Source organism: Perkinsus marinus, assembly GCF_000006405.1.
Source record: "Perkinsus marinus ATCC 50983 genomic scaffold scf_1104296935218, whole genome shotgun sequence".
Lineage (NCBI taxonomy): Eukaryota > Perkinsozoa > Perkinsida > Perkinsidae > Perkinsus > Perkinsus marinus.
This window is the reverse complement of record NW_003214550.1, coordinates 53,572-77,206: the sequence shown is the minus strand read 5'-3', so window position 1 is coordinate 77,206 and position 23,635 is coordinate 53,572. Positions and strand designations below refer to the sequence as shown.

Sequence of the window (23,635 nt, the reverse complement as noted above, 5' to 3'; positions counted from 1 at the left end):
GTCAGTGGTAGGCTAGATGAGGATGCTTTCACTCTAGTGCGACGAACGAGGAGGTAGACGAAGTTTTACCCTCAACGAATGATGGGATAAATTTCGACTAAGAGGTAAGGAAGGACAAAAGTCTATGATGTTGCTGCGTGAGGTCGCCGTTGACTATTTTCGTGACACGCGCGATTATTTGTGGCGCGTGACGGTTGATACGGTAACCGTGTACTCCATTGCTCGAGTCGTGAGCCTATTTCATACCATTACAGTTGAATAATAATTTAATAATGGGTGCTGCTACTTCAACTCCGCTATCAGAGGCTAGGGCAGCCTCTGATTCTTGTAATAGATTCGTATGGACTTTAGAATTTGTGCACGTTTTGGTAAAGATATGTGATAACACACAACCCTTCTTCGGTTTGATATGAGTACATCCTCTTCCATCGCCTTATGCATAGAACAACACATGTATCGTCATTGTAGTGCTATCCTCAGTGCCCACCAATTCTTGTATTGCCATAGTAGCTGGAGCTACAGGGGCGACTGGTCGTTGGGTCGTCAGTGAGTTACTCAACTCGGATGTCGTTACTAAGGTAGGGTTGACCTATCGTCGTGCAGAGTGTCGTGGCATGTAGTAGGATAGCAGTTGGAGTATGGATCAATAAGGCTTATCTTAATCTTTTGTCAGGTCGTGGCAGTGACTAGGAAGGATATTTCTGATACAAAAAGCGTATTTCAAGGAGTCCAATCTGATGAAGGATATTCTAAACTCATTGTAGCTCCAGCTGACTGGAAGAAAATGGCTGAGCAACCCGAGGATGCGACCCTCCCTGAGCGTGCTGTAGAAACAGTAAGTTCGACATATATTGTGATATCGTCCTATGCAAGTTCAACCTCGAGAGTCCTGAGTGGTCCTCAGATAAAGTCAGCCGGTGATGGTAAGGGTTGTATCGCCTTCTGTTGTCTTGGATCGGCACCATACACTGAGGAATCAGACTTTCTAGCCCCCTCAGCATTTGCGCATGCGTGCAAGAAGGCTGATGGAAATGTTGGGATGTCACTGGTAATGATACTGGGGTATACGTACCAAGTCTCCATAGACACGATCATAAGCATTCCGACTGTTGCATCGACGGTTTCTGGTTCTTTCAATTTTCACTAGAGATCTCATAACACCGTGTGGGTCACTCTAGTTGCTGCTAGTTCGTAGTAATCTGCTTTCTTTGAGTTACAACATATGCAATCATGCAGGCTGTTTTGGGATGGCCATTCTCCTTATTGTAGATGTCCTCTGGTGGAGCCGACCCAAACTCGATGATAGGCTACTCGAAGACTATCGGTAGACGGGAGGAGGCATTCGAAGGTATGAAGTTTAAGTATTTGTCGATATTCCGACCGGCTATGCTCCTACGACAAGACAAGCAACGGATGAAGGAAAAGATTTTCCTACCTTTGGTGAGGCTTCTATTGGAGGGGATTGCGCCCGACTGTTATATGGAATATGACTTCTAGGTTGGCGTCTACTAGCGTATGATAGCAATAGTATATTAGTCTCAGAAGGAGAGAGGCGGTAGTGTTATATGCCTTCTTCAGACTCCTCCTAAGTACCGTGTTGATACCCGAGACGTGGCGAAGACGATGGTGTTTGATGCGACTCATACAAGGGATGATGGATCGGCTGAAAAGGCAACAGTATTTAGCAACGCCGATATACAGGCTACTGCTGAGGTAGCTGCACAGCAGTAGGTATTGTCATACCACACTTTTCACAACTTCCTAAATAGTCTACATCTTATTTGTTCGATGTCGTTGGATTGCGTTCGCCTAGTACCGTAATAGAGGAGTGGGCAGCACATAGTGGGACGGTAGTTTTTGATGCCTACTCTATCTCTTACGGATGTCCTCTCATCCGGAAGTGCCTAATTTCGTGGCGCGCGAAGTAAAACGGCCAAAGCCGCCGCCTCCACCTCCTAGGAAGAAGAAGCTCCCTGGAGTAACGAGTCGGTCATCGAAGAGTGATGGAGGAGAGGAGGACTCTGCTGAGGCTAATCCGGGTAGTCAGTCGTGAATGCATCTACACTGGGTTGGGGAATGCTTCCTAGAAGATCGGAATATTGTGGTATGAATAATGTGGGCATATTGGATGGGTTTGAGAGTAATGTGATGAAGAGTTGAATGAATTGCTTCATCGAGATTGATGTATGAACGTTAGTCCATAGTTGCAGATTTCAAAGCCCTATTGGAGGAGTTACGCTGCACCCAGTCTTTATCATCTCTAGTTAACGCTCCGACTGACATCGAAGTAAGATGCTTTTCAATTGGGCGTGGAAAGTATCTTTATTATTATCAGATACCACCCGAAGGAGGTGTAGGGAGCGACTCTTCAGTTGACCGATCCCTTGGTGGTAACCTGCTTGCTGTGTTGGGAGCCTCTGGTAAATCAGTAGCAAGCGGCCAGGCAGGGCAGGCTAGTAATACGTCTCCCTATTTGTCTCCTCATCATCTCGACTGTCATAGTGAAGTAGAAAAATCCTTATTTGTCGATGGTATGAATGTTATCTTCGTAAAGGTACTTTCCCTCGTGCGCGATCGGGACTATGATTAGGATGGCATGGGCATACGTTATTATGCTTCCTCCTCCTGTCAGGTCTCTACTCAGCGCCTACCCCTGTTGCGTACGCCTCTGCTGGTGGGACGCTGTCTGCCGAGTCCAGTCAGATGATCCGCCCTCTGCTGGACTTACCATCTTCAGAGGCCTTAGCGATGCTCCCACCGTTGGAACCTCCAGAAGGGATCAGTTTTGATCAGTAAATGACTAAGTTGTTGTAGACCTCTGGGAATACCGTTATTCAGATACTTGAGCACGCTTGCTCCGGGTTTTACGGGAGTTATGGCAGTTCATACGGGAGTAACTGCTGATGATGCTTCAGCCTCTGGCAACAGACCAAGGTCTGTTTCCTCCGCCTCTACCTCCTGTGAAGGCCGTTTAAAGGGCGTTCCTATGGTCTACTTCAATGAGGACTATAATGTTGCACAGTCCTCTGTCTTTGCGGGTAGGCTCTGGGAGAGGGCACATTCATCTATAAATTGGTATTAGCATCTACTCATTTGAAAGCTTCGTACCAGCAGCTGGGTTCGGCAACTACTCTGTGCTCGCCTCCAACGGTTATTGCTTGTCTCCTATGCTCATCATTGTAGCATCTGAGAGATTCCCCGATCTCAAGGCCTTGCTGTACTTGTTGATATTCAACCATCGTATGTTGTCATAGGGAGGTCGTTGCGGTCATTGGTCACCAAACAGGACGAGCTGAATACTCAACTGGCTCAGCAGTTGGACACAGTCGAGGTAGAGGAAGGTGCTCTTGCGTATTTCACCCTGCTTGTCGTCAGGTTCATCTCGCTTCGAAATTGAGTAATTTCGATCAATTGTTGGGATCCCTCAAGGACCTAGGCAGCATCCAAGCCGACATAGTCCAGGTAAACGGCCATTGAGAAGTGCTATAAGTCCTGATGCTAGCAATCAGGCACGATCGACTGTGGGGGCCTGTCGGGCCTCGGTAGGAGCCTTGCAGTCGAAATGCCTCCAGCCAGGGCTGCACTTGGCTAGGTCTTTGAGAAGGAGAGCGAGATTGGATAAGGTGAGGCTATGGGGGATCGCCGAATTATAGCATACGTTCTCGTTGGTGCGGTATCGTCAACATGGTGTTACCTGCGATGATGACCAACAACTCGTATTGTAGTTGTTGTTAACACGTACACGCACCGCGTTGTCGCTCAAGATCGGGATTGTATTCCCGAAATGGCTTGGAGGTAGTCTTCACCATATACAGATATGTCGACTTTTGATGGGCATGCGTACCGTAGAAGAAGTGTACACTAATCTCAATGGAGTCATACAGAATGGAGAGTTCATGGACGCTCTCGATCTAGTTGAGAAGGTAGTTGGGAGCCCCAAATAACTGCTGGGAATATAGCATCTGTGTTGTCTTGCAGTGCTGGGAGTCTCCTTCGTAGTAGTAGTAGTAGTAGTAGTAGTAGTAGTAATAGTAGTAGTAGTAGTAGTAGTAGTAGTAGTAGTAGTAGTAGTAGTAGTAGTAGTAGTAGTAGTAGTAGTAGTAGTAGTAGTAGTAGTAGTAGTAGTAGTAGTAGTAGTAGTAGTAGTAGTAGTAGTAGTAAGTAGTAGTAGTAGTAGTAGTAGTAGTAGTAGTAGTAGTAGTAGTAGTAGTAGTAGTAGTAGTAGTTAACGCTATTGTTATAAGTTGATTTTGTTTCTCATAAGGTACGTCGATTACTACAGGATGACTTGGGAGGAGTAGCAGCTGTACGGGGAATACGGAAGTCTCTGGATGATAATATCAAAGTGATCATAATCGATCACGTGATCGATTCGTGTACATCCTTCTGTTAGGTCATTGACCAGAATATCGAGTCAGAGTTCATTGATGTTTGCAGTGCTGGTGTTATAGTCGTTTTGGATTCCTCCAAGAGCACCGTGTCCGAAGCGCGGGATAACCTTGCCGCTCGATTAAAGCGAGAGCGAGTGTTGGAGGTTATGAACAGGTGAATGGTTTTGGGTGAAGAGGGAACTAAACCTGCCACTTTGGTCATCATCATCATTATTCTCTACTTGAACTGCTGCTCAGTTATCGTACATTTCTCATGATCAGGCGTCATCTCTTCTCCTTAACTATACAGACAGATCTGCGTGATAATTTGTTGACGAGGTCTCGACGGCTGATTAAGAAAATCGCGCAGTTGAGTTCAGCTAGACTCATCCAGGAGAGTACGATAGCCACCGTAATGTCAGTTGGATGTTGCATGTCCATCAGGTCAAGCTGCGGCTAATGGAGTCACAAGTTCTGAAGATGCTCGTGGTGGTGAAGGAGGGACCACTACGGATGGCGCAGTAAACCTGAGTATGTTATGATCATCACCCTATCGAGACGATGATGATTGGGTTGTCTTAGAGCCTCCTAGTGCCCATCGATCCACGACAGGACGGTTGGAGCGGGCCTTGGGCCGATTGAGTTCGGAGCAGTTGTTAACCCTTTGGAGTGAGCTCTTGGGTGCCGCAGTTGAAGTAGCCCGAGGTCTGCAGTGGTTGGATAATCAGCTCTACCAGTACTATACATCCGATGATGGTAAGGGTGAGGTAGTTGCCTGTTGGTGTAGAGGGAGTACTATCAGATGATATGCAGTCGGAGGAAAAGGAGGATCGCGGAGACTTGCGTGGACAAGTTGGGAGGGTTGCTGCTGCGGTGATGCAGGCAGTACTCGTTAGGTAGGAGATGGAGGCATTCTATGGATAATGGGTACAACGTTTTAGAGATATTTCTACAGCCAGCAGTTCCTACAATTTACGTATTCACTTGATTGTTCACTTGAGTGTTGTAGAATGTACATTGGTGAGCAATAAAGTTGAACATGTCCTTCCGACTGTAGACCGGTTGGCCTTCTCCATATGTCATAGGAAAGTCTGTGATCCGTTGCTGATGGGACCTACGACGCTTGTATACACAATTTGCCCATTAGGCGGTACAAATGATCATAATCACCACGGATGCCGTGTGCTCCTAGACTATGACTATGAAATAGTTATATGTGAAAACATATGATAATAGTTGAAAGAGTCCGATTATGAACGCTCATTGATGCCATTATCTGTGGCTAACGGGAGACCATGTCGTGTATTTAGATGTGGACAAGTCCTCCAGCTCCGGCAGAATAGGAATACTCTTATGTCTCTAGAGGAGCTGCGGAGGATGATCTCCATGTGGGTTCTGCTCTAGTCCCTACTCGTGGGTATTCCAACTCAGAACTACCATTGCCTTATCCGAGAAGATTGCACCTTGCTTCGATTCATGGAGCAACAAGCATGCTGAGGATGGTCATCAGAGCTCCACTGATGTCTCTGGTGTGCCTGGTGGAGCCAATTTGTCGGCTATCGTGTTGCAACAGGCCAAGCTTGCAGTGGAGGAAATTCACCAGGTAAAGCGTACAAAAAGTCGTACAATCATTGGGTCATTTCCGAATGCTCCGTGGATGGCTGCGCTACTGCTGTGATCACTTTTCTGTGATCTTTAGGCGAATGTAGCACAAGCGAATCTCCTCTTGGAGCGAGAGAAGTGGGAGAGGACAGACGTACCCGCCCATTTCGAGACTCGAGTTTTATCCAAGTTTATGCCCGATGAACATGAGCTTGGTGAAGCTGGCAGTACGTCAGATGAAGAGCAACAAAAGGATACGACAAGTCGTGGTCGAAGATATTTGGTCCTCCCGGAAGACCGTGGTTCATTTTTGGTGGTCCCAGCAGGCCTTGGGATCCTTGAGCTCATCGCAGTGTATCTAGATGTAGCTCGGGCTCTCCCACAATTGGCCACTGATGCTGCAGTCCGGCTAACGTCCATGTTGCGACTGGCTAATGGACAGATCGAGAAGCTGTTGCTAGAGGGGCAAGCGGTGTCTTCAGGGTCGAGGAAAACGGTAACTGCGACGAATCTGGCTTTGACCTATCAGACGATTGATATGTTGTCTAGTGTTTTACCATTGATAGCAAATACACTGGAGTCTATTGCGGGGAAGTTGGAGAGCGGCCCGGGGATACGCATTGTTTTGGAAGATCTACTGTATCGGTTGAAGGCAGAGATGTCCGAGCATAAGGGCAACTTGACAAGGAAGCTCGGGGATATATTGGTCGAGAGGTTTGATCATCACTGCGCGAAGTGGTTGTCGGTAGGGAGGGCGAGTCGATCTGGTGGGGGGAAGGCAGGACCCAATGAGAACGTGGTGAAGATAGCGAATGATGTGAGCAATATGCATAGGGTCTTGATGAAGTCCCTCTCGCCCAAGTGTGTCGAACTTATCTTCTCTCGAGTCTTTGTCGACTATGGGTCTCGTTTTGAAGCCCGGCTTCTGAAGGAGAAGAGTAAGGTTGATGATACTGCTGTGCTGGAAGCCTGGCGGACCAGCATTCTTGCTGACCTGAGCCACTTGATGCTAAAACTACGACCGATAGGAGACATCAGGACTAGGATGGAAGCGAGTGTGAAGGAGATGCTCAGTATCACTGATAGGTAGGGTAGCCACCCTGGTTGGAGTGCCTTAGTGTTGACTTCAGAATACTTCCACCTAAATATGGCGAAGCTCATTCGGAGGAACTGCTGCAGTTGTTGAACCAGACTGATGATGGGCCTAAATCGACGAGTAGCGAAGAAGAAGAAAAGAGCCCCGAGACGGCACCCAAGAGCAACGTCGCTGAAGATGCCCCTTCACCTGCACAATAGTTGTAGTCGGCCTTGCCGAGGTTATCGACCTTTTTACCGCCTGCTACGTGGCGATGCAACATTGATCTACCATTGAAGTAGCGTGTTCTACATTACCTTCCAATAGTGGTCTGTTCGACAGTGTCAATTGTCATGGTATAAGGCGGGCCTCTTCTGTGGGTGATAGTCTTGTGGTATTCAATCAATCTGCATATCTCCCTCCCACTCCCAAGTAACACACGAATGTTGGGGATACCTCTCTTTGGTGTATGGATCAAGCCCCTGTCGTCTTGTCGGGTCCTCCCATACCCGTTATTAGCATACATCCTCACATCTCTGTGTAGACATGCAATATAGTATCGGTCCATATCAATTGGAACCAATAACAACTAACATCAGAAAGGGAAATGTATGCTCTAACTTGGGAGATGCAGCTGAAAGAACAGCTGCCTACAGGGCTGAGGTTATCCTTATGAGCTCCGTAATACCATCACACTCATCATTATAAGATCATGATACTGATCTCGGACCAGGTCGGATGCTAACTTAGCATGTCGCCCTCATAATGACGATCCAACAAAGGAGTCTCACGCTGTAATGTCATGACAACTCCGATACCTTCGATAAGGCACATAGAGTTTCCATATTACATTCTACTGTCGAATATCATATCTCTCCCTGTTATAGGGATTTAGAGCAACTGCTTGCGATCCCTTGCGATCTCGGAAATGTGATCGCGTTCGGCAAGTCGCTGAATATTGTAAATTCCGCCATAAAGGATTTGAGTAACACAATGCTTGGCGGAGTAGACCTACGATTCGGCGGCTCTGCATCGGGGCCTAGGGAGGGAGGCGACGAGGAGTTGTTGTTGAGAAGGGATGAACAACAGAGTGTGACTGTACGACCTGAGATGGGCTTCGTCGTGAAGACGCGCGATTACAAGACGCGGGAAAAGATCTTTATTAACCTCACGAGCTCTAAGTAGGTGCATGTTCAAAGGCATGCGATTTCCCCATTGGCCACGACTTCGACATAGTAGCCCATCGGCGGCGTGTGGGGAGACACTGGTCGGTTCAGATACGTCGAGGCACCCCATGTGAAGGCCTTTCTGGACCAGACTGAACAGCAAGGTATCAGAGTCCCTATGAGTATTGGTGAGAAGCGTGATGATGCTGATCGGAAGGGAGGACGCTGCATCGTGTGAGTGTATTACTCCATCGCATCACTAGGGCTCTCTCTATACAAATAGTGGGAGTATATAAGCTGCGATCTCTGTACTGCAGAGTTAGACAAGTCCCATTGATAAGACACCACACTCTTTTGTGGGGACATAATCGCCATATGCCGTCGGTGTCTCTCCTGTATGCGAATACAGAACCCCACCGACTCTCGTGCACATTCCCATCGCCAGTATTGTGGTCGTTACTGCTTTTCATGGGCTGTCAACGACTCAGGATCGATGTCGTCTTCAACCCAGAGGTGTTGACCAAAGCAATGGACACTACGGACGGGGGAGAATACAAGTAGGTTGTAGTGTCGACCACCACCGTCACGACGCCATGATGGATTCAGACGGACTATATGCCATTTGGCTTTGTCCGGAGTGGGCCGTAAGTACGGCATGGATTCCCTCGACTTGGATAACTTCGTCACGCCTAAGATGAGATATAAAGGTGAGGAGGAAAAGGAGGAGGAGGAGGAGGAGGAGGAGGTCACTGAGCTTTAGCTTATCAGTGGACACCAATGGATAACACTACCCAATGTCTACGCATCATTCCGGTTCTACTACTACGCTTACTATCACAATCTTGTCTATTCTCGAGGAGTTGCTTCAAACTGTCGGTTCATTATCAGGTACCATAATCCCCCAACAGCGCATTAGAGTGAAGAAAGAGTCAGCCATAACGGAGGTTGATTCTAAACCACATAATAATGAGTCGAACTCGGATGTGGTAGCTCAGCAGCAACACCTGCAGCTGCCTTTGCCTGAGTTCACCATCTTCTATCGCAATATCTATACAGGGTGAGTCGGTTCCCGTCACACGCCACGAAATTGAAGAGGAGGGGGCTATGTTTTCCCTGGTGACTAGGGTATGCTTTGACGGGTTTGACTTGGCCATCTATCGTTCTGGACGGAAATCCCTTCGAGATAATCTGAGAAGGAGGCTGTTCAAGAAGGATGTTGAAGAGGATACATACGAGTACGCTTTATTGGGGCTCAACATTGTGAGGTATATCTACAGGCTGCCTCTATCGGTATTAGAAGGAGGCGTGGCAGACTCGGATGCCAGCAGCTTTGCTGGCAGCCTTGGAGGGTCCTCGTTAGCTGTACCGGTTGATGACCCTCTGCAACCCCTTAGAGGGTCCATCTGTGAGATCAGGGTAAGGGGGATTACGCAACTTACGGAGGAGTCACCATGGCAGGTGACACTGACGGGGGTTCTAGCAGCCTCCCATATAGAGGTGGAAGCCTCTGACAAATGTGTGCGTATTCGTCATGAGCCCCCCTTTGAGGGACATCGGAAGTATCGCCCTTTGATCATCTGGTTCCCCACACCCTTCTTGGGAGGAGTACAGAAGTGTGAGTTCGACGGCAAGATGCTGAACGTAAGCTATCACCGTTAATGTTAGTATTTAATACTTTGATAAGGAAGGGCAAAGGCCTGTCATAGTTTATAGGCAGCTTTGGTACTTAGTTGTCCACCCAGCGTGGTGGGCAGTTATCTGTTCTACATCAGATCGATATTGCTGTTGACAAGATGCAGCCGGAGACCATCTTGGAATGTGATACTGAGGAGGAAGAAGGAGATACCCTGAAGGCCTCTGCTGCATGCGAAGATGACTCGTTGGTCTAGTCCTGTGGTCCCCTATGTGTTGAATCTCAGCTGTGTTGTGCTAGAGGGAGCCTATGGGGGCGGGTATTGGTATCAGTTGGTGGATGAGCGCATTGTCCTCCTTACCTCCTCTCTCGGCCTCTGTCGGTGCTGATCCTGGCCCAACTACTGCTACGGAGGCATTCAAGTTTACATTCAGAGACAAGAAGGGAAAGCTGAAATGGCGGCAGGTGAGTGGGGGCTCGTGTGTCGAGTAAGCAATATGGGTTCGGCTCTCCCCACTAACGGAAGGATTGTTGTTGTTGTCCCACTGAGGGGTCAGGTTTGCCGGCCGGATGTGGTGGAGAGTATCGTCTCAAAGGGCGATGTTGGCCGCCTTCAGGAGGTCCTCGAGGAGGTTGCCTTTGCTAGTGTGAGGGATACCTCTAGTTCATAACCCTGCCACGTCGCTCCACGCAGGTCTCCTCTGACGACCTTCAGACGGTAGCTGACGAACAAATACTGGTGTTGATTAACCTCCTCCAACTCGGTCTGGAGTTCACCCTTTCGATGTATAGTCAGAGCTATCACATCACGGAACAGCTCATGGGGAGGGTTGCTGAGCTCACTGCTACGAAGAAGAAGTTGAAACACAGACTTATCGCTGTAGCCAGCGAGGGAGGTTCTGTTCATCACCCGAGAGGGATCCCTTGTGGCGACTGCGAGAAAAGGTTTGAGGACGGTCACTTCCTAACGGAACACGTCAAGAGGCGTCACGCCCTCACAAACACGATCGTCCATGAGGCGGAGAAGGAGAATGCGATGATGTAAGTCTTCGGGTTCACTCCTCGTTGGAGTTCTCGTTATTAGGCCCATGCAACAGCAGGCTGTGGGAGAGGAGCTACTACGTCGCTACTTGGCAGAGTTAAGCACTAAGGTTGACCAGTTGGTTGCCCAACGGGAGGCAGCTTACCCTCGGGTGCTGTTCGTGCTGGCTTCACTGTTGGCAGTAATGCTTTAGGAAGCGCAGATGCCTGCAGCCCCCGTCTTGTCCGAGTCAGTTGTGGAACGGCTGAAGACTGAATCCCGCCTTCAAACGGCCTCCCTTCGAGAGGATATCGAGGTGTGCATCAAAGAGGTGGGATAGAGAAGGTCTTGTTGGTTTCTCGATGGTGTAAGACGCCTCCCTCAGATGGTGTCAGAGAAGATGCAGCGGAGTTTGGGTGAGCTCGCTGATGAGATAGACCGGAAGTTGGGGACGTTGGATGAGAAGTATCCTCCGCACTGCCTTACAACGACTATGACTTGTCGTTAGGCAGAAGACGGCGACCCAGCGTCATGAGGAATGGATTGCCTCGAATCTCCAACGTGCGGTATCTCGTGCGGTGAGCTTGGTACCGATACCAACAAGTGGGGAAGGACCTCCTGCCACGTACGCTGGGGAGTTGGAGGATGATTATGATGACGGGGAGGGTGACTCAAAAAGAGGCATCAACGAGGCGATAGCTAGTAGTGATGAGGTCGACGCGAGCCAGGAGGCCGGTTACCTTGAAAATGAGATAGCAGAACTGAGGCGGCGGAGGGAGGAGGAGGGATTGGCCCGAAGGATGAGTATTGAGAGGAGGGAGAACATCATAGCAGAGATGCATGACATGTTCAAGTCTGTGGTCACTGATTCGGTGATGGGGAAGATGCTGTTGGAGAACCCTACCCCTAAGCTGACAGTAGAGGCTGCTTGTCAGCCGTCACCTGAGGGGAGTATGGTAGTACCTGGTGTTACTGAGGTACAGCTGGCCCGAGTAGGGGAGACTACTGTTCAGAATGGTAGAGGGGAGGTTGGGGAGTCGCTGTTGGTAGTGGAGGAGGAAGAGGTTGATGAAGGGGAGGAGAGAGTGGTTGAGACTACGATGCGGGGGACCTCGGGAGGGTCTCCATACTCATCCTTATTGGTGGATACGCCTCTGGTGGTCGGAGGGGACGAGACCCGGGAGTCTGAACGAGGCAGTCTTCGGGAATCCCCGGAGGTGTCGGTAGAGGATTCCGAAGGAGGTGGTTCAATTACATCGACTAGGGTTCAATCCGCGGTCACGGCACTGCGTCCCACCTCAGAGCTTCGGTCCTTCGTGGAGTCTCTCCCTACTAGTCAGAGGGCTGGGCTGCTCATCCAAGGGGCGATGGAAGGTATTGTGAGGAGGAGTGCCGGCGCCGGCGTTCCTCCCCAGCACGGTATCATGACCAGCCCGAGAGTAGCAGTAGTCGAGGAGTTACTCACTGCCAGCCTTACCTCCCTCTTCCTAGGGCGGTCCACAGAAGGCCATCAGGAGGGAGGGGAGGAGATTAGGGTTGATGCAGCGCACAGTGTAGGTGAAGAGGGAGAGATGGTAAGGGAAGTGGAGGCGGAGGTCGTTAATAGTAATCAGGAGGAAGGAGAAGATAGCGTTATTGAGGTCATGCCGATGTCTCCACCGAGGTCGGACGAGGAATCCGAAGTTCTACCGATCCATCACGTTGTTGCTGAGAGGAGCCTCCCTAGTAGAAGGGTAGAAGCCGTTGAAGTGAACAATTCTGTAGAGTCGTTGCCTGGACTATATCGTAGGGTATCAAGGAGTGAGGCTTTAGAGGTATCATTGGAGTCTGTACACCTGGGTGGGGAGGCAGTAAGCAGTAGACAGTGGGTAGGCACACCAGAAGACCTCAGTATGAACGAAGAGGATGAGGCCTCGTCAGGGGTATCGGTGTAGATAGCATGATGACCATCATAATGCAGCAACATTTCTTCCCCTTCGAGACTCGTGTTCACCATGTCATATAACAGCTCGCACATGGGCTGGAATATAACCCTATTGACTGTATGTTAATACCGTGTAAGATTCCACTTGACTCTAAGACTTCACTCCCTTGTTGACTCGTGAGGTTGTATAATAATAGGAGTCGTTCCAGAGACAGGCATTCAGGTGACCTCTTATATGCCTGTGAATCACCGTGTTGAATAATAATACCAATCCCGGTTCGATGAATCAGATGAGGTGTTGGACTATCGCCTACCTCTCGGTGAAACGGTTTTCTACGCAGCCAAAACCGGAACGTAAAACGAGCAGCTTGAAAATGATATTCACATTCCCGTATTTTATGGCTGTCGTCCTACGGGCATCCGGCTCCTCCACGCAATCTGCTGAAGCACCCATATCAGTACGGTCAATAGTGGCCTCTAGTACCTCAGAAATAACCTTCACATGGGAGGCACCATTGCAGTTGAACGACTGTATCTTCTCTGCCTGGTCAGTGACCTTGGATGAGGCCTCTGCAGATGGGGAACCTCTAGGCCAAGCTTTCATCCCATCGGGGTGTGAAACCTTGACGAGCATCTGCGACCGCAAATGCACAGCGACTAATCTCTGGTCGTTCACACACTACATCGCCTACGTTAGTATTGAGTGTGAGAACACCGAGGCGAACAGTGCTGCGAGCAACTCTTCTACCATATCGGTAGCCTATAACTTCTTGGCTCGAAGTCCGTGGGACCTCCCAGAAGATCCTCCCTCTAGTACCTATGTCGTTGTTGGCGCTACAACCAAACCGGCCAGGGTTGGTCCCCCGACTAGCATCACCACCTCGAGGCTCCATGGTAGCGACGTGCTTGTGAGATGGACCCCTAGTAACAGATCAGCTAGCAACTGTGATTTCCACTCGTGGCTGGTCGTAGCCTTTTACGGCTCGCGAGAGGTCGCATCGTCCCCCGGCTGCACGGTGGAGGAGTTGCCAATATACGACAGGTCTCGTACGGAATGCACAGTCGTGATTGAGCAATGCAACAGTGTGGTCGAATTCGTGGTTCGAGAGCTGTGCATCCTTGCAGACGCCGATTCTCTTCCTTCGAGGAGATCATTCCCTCTGCGAATTGAAGATACCACCGACTGTCTGGAGAGGGTTGATCCTCCCACTTCGGTGGCCGCAACGACCCCTACTGTTACGACACTACGCTTGACGTGGGTCGGAAGTCATTACGGATGCTTTCCAGGAGGGCTGCCCACTACACAACGTAACCTTCTACGCTTTTGGCAAATACGAGGGAGGCGCATTGGCTCCGCCTCGTATGAAGCTGTCGCCTGCCGCGATGATAACGACCATATACATTTGGAGGATATAATAATACCGAGCACGAGGGCGAACTCATACTCTTGTACGGTCATCGACCTTAATGCTGATACTCGTTATTCCTTCGTAGTGAAGGAGTTATGTGCTGATGCGGCCGAAAGAGCTGATAGCGTCCTCAGTGAACCGTCGATGCCCCTCGCGACGCTGCCGGTCTTACGAACGAAATGGAGGGTAGAAATCGGCCCTCCTCTGGGGAGCGACCGGAAAGCGGAGATTTCGATACGCAGCTTGATCGTCTTCATCGACGCCAACTGCACGTCGGTCGAGCGCAACATCACTGGTATTGCTACTGGCATAGTGGAGGGGTATGTTGAGATCAAATTCGATACACCTACCAACATAACCTGTGTGAGAGTTGAACACAATGCCAAGGAGGACTTCAGCGTTTCATTGAAGTATTTCGACCCACCCATTGGGCAGTTTGCAGTGCACTATGTATTCAACAACCTTCAAGGAGGAGGAACTGCACCCGATTGGAAAATGACCGATAAGTTGCCGTATCCAGTCTGTAGCAGCGCTGAGGCTGTCTGTTCCACGTACATGAAATGTACAATAAGAGGACCGCAGTGCTCTTGGCAGCATCAAGGGGACCGCATCATCCCTCTCGCCTTATCCGCATTCTCTCGAAATCCACCGCACTTGTGCCATGAGGATCTCATTATGCGTGCAAAGGCAACCGTCACAGGATTTCCCGCGCCCTCCAAAGATGATACAGAGGACTCGGCACTACTTGGGGTCAGTCGAGCGGGCAACATCACTTCCGACGGCCAACTCATTTTCGGCTTTGGTGATACCCCCATCACTGCTAAGCCGGGACTTTATCAACTGTGTAAATGCGATATGAAGTCGGGTCCGAACGGTTGCCCCATTACCATAAAGGGCTTGCTAAGAGAGGGTTGGCCCAGGAATCCGTATATGATCCCTGCTGGCGCTCTGGTAGTCAACGGGCCCCTTGCACGGTCTAGGGTGTTCACCGTCATCAGAGGGCAGCGATTTAAGATTGAGCTTTTGGGTTACGGACTGTCTCCTGACGACCGAGTAAGGTCATCATCTCGCCTGTCATGATCATCCCTTATGGCAGATTTTGGTAGCGACCGACGAGTGCGGTTTGGGTGTTGCGGTCAGAGCCTTCTCCGATTCTGATAGCATTGGGGAGCCTCACAACACCTCTTTGGTCGATACAGAGGGCTCCTCCTACCAGCAGAGACAAGAGTACTACTGGCCTGGCCGTGTACAGTCTTACCCTGGCGCCTACCAACTGGTAACTCCGCAGGACCAGTCAAGACTTATTGTTGGGCTCTCAGTGTTATTGCTCACCGCTGCATTCGGGTACGCTGTGCCGACATCCTCATGATTTCACAGTCCCAGTTGTTGTTGTCGTCGAAAGAGAGACCTCCCTCGACGGGCCGTCTGTGAAGGCCATAGTGGAGGTCGTCGGACCCTGTGAGAGAGGGAGAGAGGGTTTGGTGTTACTGCTGCGCATCAGACCCCGACCACCGAATATCCATCGTCAAGGGACAGCCGCTGTCTTTGGAAGGGATAGGAGGTCAGGGCCTCTCTCAAGCAGCCGACCACGTCCTCATCGACACGATCTGCGGCCACGATGGCAGCCCGGCGATCCGAGGTTGCGTACAATGATAGGGGTATTATGGACAGAATACTATCTCAGGTCTGCCTAATGCTGGCCGATCCATTGCCGCGTCCAATAATGGAAGTGCCTTCATATTCGATCCTATACTGGCAGTTACTGCCGAGGTCGGGTCGTACGCTCTATGTTGGTGTCGAGAGGTTAATCCTCCCTCCTGCATGACCAACGGGGACTTTGCAGCAGTCCTTGGCCGGCTGGCCATCATTGGACCCGATGCTCGTCTCAATGAGGACCACTTTGGCTACCGCGGCCGGAGTCTTTTTATCGACCTGAGGGGCCAAGGACTCCACCCGGATGGCAGTGACAGCATTTTGTTCAGACCAGATGATAAGGATTATGAAGGATGTCTACGTGGTATGGCCGTAGGGAGGTCGTTGGTGATTCTCAGCAGTGGTCGTGATAGGCACAGATGTCAACGTCCAAACAGGATTCGCCCCTATAGGGTATACATTGAGGTCTCTGCCGTATGCTGACCAACAGAAGGTCATCCGGACTGACATCGAGGTGAGCTGGTGGTAGAGGGCTTTACTACTAAGGACACATGTGCTAGGTATTCTACCACGGCTTCATTGAAGCATCGCCAGGCACTTACCATATGTGCTGGTCAACAACTACGACAATGGACCGGCTTCTGAATCAAGGAGCTGCATCGCCTTCGAATATGCTCATGTCAAGATTCTATCGAGCTGGTCGGGACGGTTCAGATCTCAGATAGAGTGATACCACTATGTCAGATGCTGGCACCTTCAAGGTCCGAGGACCGTATCCAAATCAGGTCGTTGCGTGTGCATATGGCAGCGACGAATGCCTCATTGAATCCTTACGAGGTAGGCATAGAGTCTCCGAACTTCTTCAAAGCTCTCGCTCGCGTGAGGTCAGTCACCCTCTGTGGTGATCACTGTAGGTATCGATCTCAATGAGGGTGATAGGATCAGAGTTATCAGCCGTTATGGCACTACCAATGCTGCTCGAGATCTTCCTGAGGGATACAGTGCCTGTCCTGGAAGCCCGGATACGGGTGGGTACCCGTCCACTCCCGTCTAGTAAGCGTCGTCGTCTACAGGGAGTGTCCTCTATGGAACCAGTGGGGATTGGTATTCGATACCAGAGGTGTTGGCTTCGTCCCATCTAGCCGCTAAGGGAGGGGTCAGCATACGTTGGAGCTCGCCAAACGAGGATGCTCTCATGGCCATAGTCGATGAGTACACCATGTGTTGGTCAGTGAGGGTCCCACCAAACTATCGAAGTCTTGTCGTAAAGGTGTTCGTCCTATCCTCCTCCAGATGGGAGGCCTTCATGCAGTCTAGTGACGGACTACCGAGCTGTTGCCGGCACATTGATAGTAGCCGAGCCGTTGGGATGCAACGAGCAGGACGAACATGATGATGATTGTTCTCTAAAAATTCCACGTTCGCTGGTCACGGCCGAGGGCTTGGCGATACTTAGGATTGAGTAAGCTCTTTCGAAGCACCAGTGAGTTCCATCGAACCATCGTAGTTCTTGTCTATCTTAGCTCCTTGGACTGTGGTGACTTCACCGTCGAAGATGAAGAGAACGTGCTTGGCATCCTACAGACATCTCAGATGAGGGCAGAGGCTTCCTCGACCAATACCCTATCCTTCACATGGCGAAATGCTTTTCTCTCGTCGGCCGGTGATCTGAATGCTTCCAGCCTTACCAAAGGGACTTTCAAGCTCTGCCAGATAGTCGATGGTGTTCTTCGGGAGCTTACTGTCGTCTATGGCCGGATGAGTCCCATCGGGAAAATGACGTTCGGTTACGGAGGACAGCCTATGATGGCCTCGCCGATCCCTCAAGAGCTCAGAGTCTTCACCCTCTGCCCCCAATCCAGCCGTTGGGACCGATCTACTAGGACTTGTGACTGTCAGCCGGGTTACTATCCCCTGCCAGAGGCTTCCTCAAGCAGGCCTGCAGACCACGTATGTGAGCCTTGTCCAGTCGGATTCTATTGCCCAGGGAAAGGGAGGAAGCTGCTCTGTGCAGCCGGCTTCACAACTGATGGGAAGGGAACACGCAACATCGAGGGCTGTATGTGCTCCCCTGGGCGGTTCCTCGATGGAGACACTTCGACGTGTCGACCTTGTCCTAGGGGTTCCTATAAGACGGAGGTGGCCAACCTGACAACGTGCCCTCGTGGGTGCTTCAATGCCCGAGGCCTCGTCGAACCTATCCCGGGGGCGACATCTGATCTCGGGGGTACAGGCCCTTTAGACTGTCGATGCGAGGAAGGGTACATCCTCAGCTATGCAGGAGGCCGAGAGGTCGACCTCAAGGAAGAGCCTCTTACCTGCATCAGTTGTCCATTAGGTATGATCTGCCGGAGTGGTGGTGGTACGTCACTAGTGATACTGACGCGGTATGATCTCTGCTGCTAGGTACGATGGAAGCTAGGATCCCTATGACTGTCAGCTATCTACTCTCTGGAATGGATGACCCCGATGTTCGCTCCGTCTTCTGGTCTCGTATACCCCAATGATACTTTGATCAGGTGATTGGTAACAGCGATGGCACCAGCATGGCCTCTGGAAGGGTTATGAGCGTCTTGTCCGATCTGTTGTGCCGGCTGCCTCCTGCAGTGCGAGATGTTGAAGGCAACACGTGCATCGTGGAGGGAGTGTCGGCTGCATTGCCACGTCGCCTCTTGGCTATCGATACTGCACTGGATGACCGTCGCCGGCTCCAGCTTGACGAGGCTGTGACGGGCGTTGAGATCACCGCAAGGGTTGGTGCTTCGACTTCAGCTTCTGTTCCAAAGCCTATCGATGCAGATGGTTGTATCAGCTAGGGCGGCAGCGGCCGTCGAGGCAGCCTCTGTCGGCGAAGTTGAGGAGATAGTAGGGAGGCTACGAGAAGCTCCGGAAGAGGTCTTCGAAGGTCTTGAGGGCATAACAGTGAGGGAGTACTTCCCGTAATACATGATGTTCCCATGCTTGTAGCATCTACCCTTCATTGCCGGAACCAACTCAAGTATCGAGGAGGCATCAGCACAGCTATTCGAGTGGTTTCCAGCAGTTGAGGCCGGAGGTCTGCTAACCTCATGTCCACTGGGGAGTCTTGTACCTGTTGGGGTAACTGCAACATCAGTAGAGGTAGACAATGAGTCTAACAAGGGCGTAGACTTCTCATACTCTCAGGATTGCGTATGTGGTCCTGGTTGGGCACCGCTGGGGTTGACCTCCACCTCTCTGTGTGAACGCTGTGGCTTTAATTCTTATAAGGCCGGAGTGTTCAATACACCAAACAACACCTGTACGCCTTGCAGTGTTATCAGCAAGAGGATGGTCACTCGTATTGATACGGCGCCTGCACCAGGCTACTGTGTATGCCGTCCTGGATACTATTGGGACTCGGATCGTGCTGCTTGCACTCCGTGTCCACAAGGAAGCATCTGCACGTAAGTTCGAGACTAGGCTACGGTCACAACGGTCCTTTCCAGCGAGCACCCGCTCAACGCTAACCCTCCCCCGCTGGCAATACGTGTGCTAGCTCGTTGGTACGGGCCTACTCTCGATCACCAGTGGCATCAGGAGATATCGCGGCACCCGACTAGAATACCGTGCCCTTCTGGAATGACTAGTCTCGGTACCATCGAGGACCGTGGTGGTGATGGTGATCCTGTGAGAACGTTGTTGCCGAGGTTTGCTGTGAAGTCACCTTGGCAGGCACAAGTATATACGACAAGTGATGCTTCCATGCTTGAATCATGTGAATGTGCCCCTGGGCGTAAGGAGGTTCCTGTGGAAGCAGTGCTATTGGAGGGAGGGCAACGGAAGAGCAGTAAATATTACAAGTTGAGGGTAGGGGGTCCGCTCCGTCTTCCGACACGGGAAGCTTCTCATAGGTAGTCACGGGTAACGGAAGAGATGTAGCGACTTACGTTAGGGAGGCTACCGTACAGCTCCTATCGACTGAGATGTGTAGTGGCCACTCCTCCTCCGACGGCACAGCACTGCTTCTGGTAGAGGCGTTCGTACAGTATTCTGATGACGTCAGTGCTACCATCGTGTGGACCTTATCTGGCTCGGGGTCTTCCGTGGGCTGTGTTAGGTGGACCGAACTGTCCTCGGAGGCCCTTTGGGAGATGGATCGATATCTAGCCCTTGGTGGGCTCAAGGCTATATAGAGCTCCTCGGTTGGACTCCATATTACTGTAAGACATCCATCACTCCCTGTGCGTACGACTGGTCGACTATGGGTCTGTGGACATATGACAGAGTTAAGGATGCCCTAGGGAGAGCAACCTCGGTTAGTGACCTTCGACTCCCGCTTCTACTACATCTCGGCTCGGGTGTATATAACGAGACGTCGGCAAATGGCACTTTTGATGCTCGGATGGGAGGGGAGAGGGTGGCAGCTGTTGTGGTCAACAGTAGGAGTAGAGTCTGTGAGAAGTGCGGAAGTGGTAAGATCAAGCTTGATATCGGCAACACCGAAACGTGTATAGAATCGTGCCCACTTAATAGTGAATCGAATCCAGGGGCTATATCTGGGAAGGACTGTTATTGCTCACGGGGGAGCTATAGGGACGTTGTAACGGAGATGTTACTTACTGGTGACTACACCGAGAGATCAACGCTTGTTTGCAAGCCTTGTTCGAGCCTTGTACCAGGGAGGCCTGAGGTAGCCGAGTGCCCTGGTCAGGAGCTCCCAATATCTATGTCGGACTACTACATAGTCCCTCAACGAGTGGCTAGTGGCGGAATCTTCGGCGCTAAGAAAACAACTCCTTACGGTTTGGACAACACCATCGCGCGGCGATATCGAAGTCCCGTGGTGGAAGCATGCGTGGTGGAGGAGGATTCGGAGATCCCCTCAATATCGCCTCCCACGACCTGTAAAGCCCATGGGCAATGTCTTGAAGGCATGCGAGGGTTCATGTGTGGGGCGTGCACTAGTGGATATTGGAGAGATGATGTCGAGAAGAGTTGCGAGGCATGCGACACCTCCTGGTGGGCTCAAGCTCTCTACTATCTCAATATACCATGGTCCTTGTTGATTGATAGTGCTCAAGCTGTCATCATTGCTAAGTTCACGGCTGATGCTGCTGATGACGAGAGCCGCCCTATACACTCTGTCATTATCAAGATCCTCGGCAACTACTTTATTGCTATCACCCCACTGGGCCGATTCGACTTCTCAAAGTTGAACCGTTACTCGAGAAACCCAGGCATGTCGACTGAGGTGAACATACCAACCTGGAGTCGGTCATTCTTCCGTAAGCTGATCGCTATAAAGGACATTGTGCCCGAGATAAAAGTAGAGAGCTCTATAATGTGCATCTTCCCAGAGGCTCCTCGACAACATATAGTTGAAGCTTCTCTCTGGCTGATATCACCGCTTTTTAAGATTATTTTCCTCACCATAGTTTGTGGTATTTTGATATCGATGAGGAAGCATCTTTGGAGCATCTTTATGTTTATCAGAGGACTTCGTGTGAAGCGAGATAGAACGATCAAGATCGTTTCCAGGAAGATCCGTCGAGGCCTTACGCATCGCAGGTCTTCCACTTCAAGCTTTAGTACCCGTCGTTCCTCAACGGCTAGTATAGTACCCGAGAGTCTATACGATATTGATGTCAGTAGTGATGAGAGCAGTATCAATGAGGCCCTACCAGGGAAGGAGGAGGAGTTAGCAGTATCACCTCTGGGGGAGGGCAGGCAACTTGGGATATGGCGCACTGATTACCCGATCAAAGCCGAATCACGCACTCGTAGAGCAGTCCGTATTCTCTGTGGCTTTTTGAGTGACAGCACTCCGGTATACCTCGTTGCTGCATTCTACTCCTGGCAGAAGGTCACGGAGAAGATGCTACTACTGCTACAATGCAACTCATTCGGCGACACTGTACGTGGTGAATATGTGGATAAGCTACGATGGATGACCGATCCTGATGTCATCTGCTTTGATGGCCATCCTCATTCAGCATTGGTCTCTGTAGCTGTATTGGGACTAATTACGTGGACGTTTGGTTTCGTCTTCTTGTCTATGGTATTGTTATTTAACAATCGCAAAGTGCTCATGGAAGACTCCTGTCTACGAAAGTACGGCTTCCTCTATCTCGGATTCGAGATACGTTGCTGGTACTGGGAGAGCGTGAAAAGGGTCCAAGCTTTCTTGTATGGCCTCATAACGTAATATACCCGACCAATGCTCATCTTGATTGCCCTTCATTTAGTAACATATCTCTTGGTGATATGAAGGTAAAGTTGGTATGTTATGCTGTCCTGTCGGGTGTGTCCTGTCTATTACATGTTGCTGTCATGCCTTATGATGATCGAGAGAAGGGCCTTCTGGACGCGCTAGAGGCCAAGTCCCTGTAGGTCCATATTGCCTGTGGTCCCATGACACTATACGCATTCCGAGGTTCTCAATCTTCATCACTCATATCACCATACAGTTGGTCCTCATGTTCGACCTCGCAGATGAAGTGGTGGTCTTCATGATACTACTCTGTGGACTTATGAACGGTGCCTTCATAGTGCACGCAATGTGAGAGGTCGTTGCCTGCGTGGATCGATATCGTGGTAGATACCACTTACTAAAAGAGTATGCGTTCTATTATGTCCGTAACCGGGAGAAACGGGCAGCGGAGCTGGAGGAGGCCAGAAAGGAAAGAACGAGACGGAAGGCCATCAAAGAGGTGGCACATGGTGTCAGTCAAGTATCAAGGATGTCTGTGGAAGCTCAGATCAAGCGTGATCGGAAGATGACCCGCAAACGTCTTGACCGGTTTCTTTCACTTGGTGGGACGTTGGATGAGAGCACAATACGGGACCCACAAGATGACTCAGCGACGTGAGCGAACTCGACGTATGGCCAACGAGAATAGTGAGGAGTATCAGTATCGATGAGGAGGACATCGCGGAGTGGATCAAACAGGGTCGGCAGAGGCGGCTACCCTCTGTAGGAGAAAACAGGCAAGGCAGCAGATGGACGATCTCGTCGTCTCTCGCCACTATCAAGGAGTTCTATGCTCGATACAACCCTATGTGAGTCTTAGTATTATATTACAGTAGAAGGGAACATGATGTCAGAGATGCTGTGATGCGTTATGTAAAACGGCTGGAAGCTATGAAGTCGCGAATAGGACTCCAACTTGAAAGGCCCTCGAATGATATCCCTCCAATTGAGGAAGTGGCGATGGTGACGGCTGTGCTCCTCCCCAGGTATTAGTGATATACCGTTAGGACGTCTTGGAGGCTCTGTTCTCAGGACACCCAGGAGGATGCTCGATAGGATGCTTTATGTTATCTTGGGGCGCCAATCATCTGTGGCAGATTTAGTGGTAACGAACTTCGACAGAGGTGACTGTCAGAGGCTTTTGTCAAACTTGCATCGGCGGCGTTGCAGACTTCTTCTGGATCATACAGTCCTCTACTGCAGCGTATATCACAACATGCTTGGAGAAACAAGATGCTGGGAGACAGGATCGATCAATTCTGATTCGCGATGCGGGCATTTGCGAATTCGCTACGAGGGTGAACCTTCTGCCTCTACCGTCAGCTTTGTGAGGAACTGAATGTCTTGACAATAGGTGTTATTTGCCTATGCCACACGTCTTCGGAAAGAAGATAGACCTCAACTGTGGGAAGTGGATGGTATTGTTGGAATTGAGACAATTCGACTTGTGATGGGACTATGGCAAAGGTCTGCGAGAAGGAGCAACTCTAGATATGATGGTAAAGAAGTCATCACTATTTTAACTTGATACTCCCGACAGACGCCAGGCCATCGCTGACGCCAATCACAGA

At 50.4% G+C, this 23,635-nt stretch overlaps 7 protein-coding genes across 7 annotated transcripts; all 7 read left to right on the top strand.

The window, feature by feature from the left end:
* The first annotated feature begins 252 nt into the window (after positions 1–252).
* On the top strand, positions 253–1,787 carry Pmar_PMAR029461 (conserved hypothetical protein). Its single transcript, XM_002784488.1, has 6 exons — positions 253–327; positions 481–578; positions 674–835; positions 905–1,048; positions 1,270–1,440; positions 1,579–1,787. Exons 1-6 carry the CDS (start codon positions 273–275, stop codon positions 1,729–1,731), a joined length of 783 nt encoding a protein of 260 aa, XP_002784534.1. The 5' UTR covers positions 253–272; the 3' UTR covers positions 1,732–1,787.
* A 95-nt stretch (positions 1,788–1,882) lies between these two features.
* Pmar_PMAR029460 (hypothetical protein) lies at positions 1,883–3,622 on the top strand (the record flags this gene model as incomplete). The annotated part of the gene is made up of 8 exons (XM_002784487.1): positions 1,883–2,039; positions 2,211–2,287; positions 2,336–2,456; positions 2,633–2,792; positions 2,839–3,038; positions 3,255–3,331; positions 3,376–3,462; positions 3,593–3,622. The coding sequence occupies 8 exons, from the start codon at positions 1,883–1,885 to the stop codon at positions 3,620–3,622; spliced, it is 909 nt and encodes a 302-aa protein (XP_002784533.1).
* A 214-nt stretch (positions 3,623–3,836) lies between these two features.
* Pmar_PMAR029459 (hypothetical protein) lies at positions 3,837–4,895 on the top strand (the record flags this gene model as incomplete). Its single annotated transcript, XM_002784486.1, has 5 exons — positions 3,837–3,923; positions 4,265–4,345; positions 4,394–4,545; positions 4,653–4,782; positions 4,815–4,895. 5 exons carry the CDS (start codon positions 3,837–3,839, stop codon positions 4,893–4,895), a joined length of 531 nt encoding a protein of 176 aa, XP_002784532.1.
* An 828-nt stretch (positions 4,896–5,723) lies between these two features.
* Positions 5,724–7,062, top strand: Pmar_PMAR029458 (vacuolar protein sorting, putative; the record flags this gene model as incomplete). The annotated part of the gene is made up of 3 exons (XM_002784485.1): positions 5,724–5,758; positions 5,802–5,973; positions 6,070–7,062. 3 exons carry the CDS (start codon positions 5,724–5,726, stop codon positions 7,060–7,062), a joined length of 1,200 nt encoding a protein of 399 aa, XP_002784531.1.
* A 978-nt stretch (positions 7,063–8,040) lies between these two features.
* On the top strand, positions 8,041–8,451 carry Pmar_PMAR029457 (hypothetical protein; the record flags this gene model as incomplete). Its single annotated transcript, XM_002784484.1, has 2 exons — positions 8,041–8,228; positions 8,325–8,451. 2 exons carry the CDS (start codon positions 8,041–8,043, stop codon positions 8,449–8,451), a joined length of 315 nt encoding a protein of 104 aa, XP_002784530.1.
* Positions 8,452–8,681: 230 nt separating this feature from the next.
* On the top strand, positions 8,682–8,973 carry Pmar_PMAR029456 (hypothetical protein; the record flags this gene model as incomplete). The annotated part of the gene is made up of 2 exons (XM_002784483.1): positions 8,682–8,770; positions 8,820–8,973. 2 exons carry the CDS (start codon positions 8,682–8,684, stop codon positions 8,971–8,973), a joined length of 243 nt encoding a protein of 80 aa, XP_002784529.1.
* Positions 8,974–9,007: 34 nt separating this feature from the next.
* Pmar_PMAR029455 (hypothetical protein) lies at positions 9,008–22,683 on the top strand (the record flags this gene model as incomplete). The annotated part of the gene is made up of 35 exons (XM_002784482.1): positions 9,008–9,270; positions 9,338–9,448; positions 9,491–9,629; positions 9,672–9,854; positions 9,986–10,096; positions 10,147–10,311; positions 10,404–10,493; positions 10,541–10,887; positions 10,931–11,039; positions 11,082–11,198; positions 11,253–11,332; positions 11,376–11,884; positions 12,170–12,306; positions 12,359–12,420; positions 12,474–12,652; positions 13,344–15,253; positions 15,297–15,476; positions 15,731–15,839; positions 15,885–16,217; positions 16,267–16,367; positions 16,414–16,552; positions 16,598–16,690; positions 16,768–16,881; positions 17,147–17,315; positions 17,377–18,212; positions 18,260–18,324; positions 18,373–18,606; positions 18,653–18,775; positions 19,019–19,278; positions 19,321–19,501; positions 19,547–19,681; positions 19,932–22,015; positions 22,060–22,200; positions 22,248–22,373; positions 22,413–22,683. The coding sequence occupies 35 exons, from the start codon at positions 9,008–9,010 to the stop codon at positions 22,681–22,683; spliced, it is 10,206 nt and encodes a 3,401-aa protein (XP_002784528.1).
* Positions 22,684–23,635: the final 952 nt, after the last annotated feature.

What these genes read in the sequence shown, in the direction of transcription:
- Pmar_PMAR029461 (XM_002784488.1), top strand. Translation starts at nt 273, where the DNA reads ATGGGTGCTGCTACTTCAACTCCGCTATCAGAGGCTAGGGCAGCCTCT. An exon ending in TAGGGCAGCCTCTGATTCTT is followed by an intron (nt 328 to 480) that starts GTAATAGATTCG and finishes TGCTATCCTCAG; the next exon opens with TGCCCACCAATTCTTGTATT. An exon ending in CTGAGCGTGCTGTAGAAACA is followed by an intron (nt 836 to 904) that starts GTAAGTTCGACA and finishes AGTGGTCCTCAG; the next exon opens with ATAAAGTCAGCCGGTGATGG.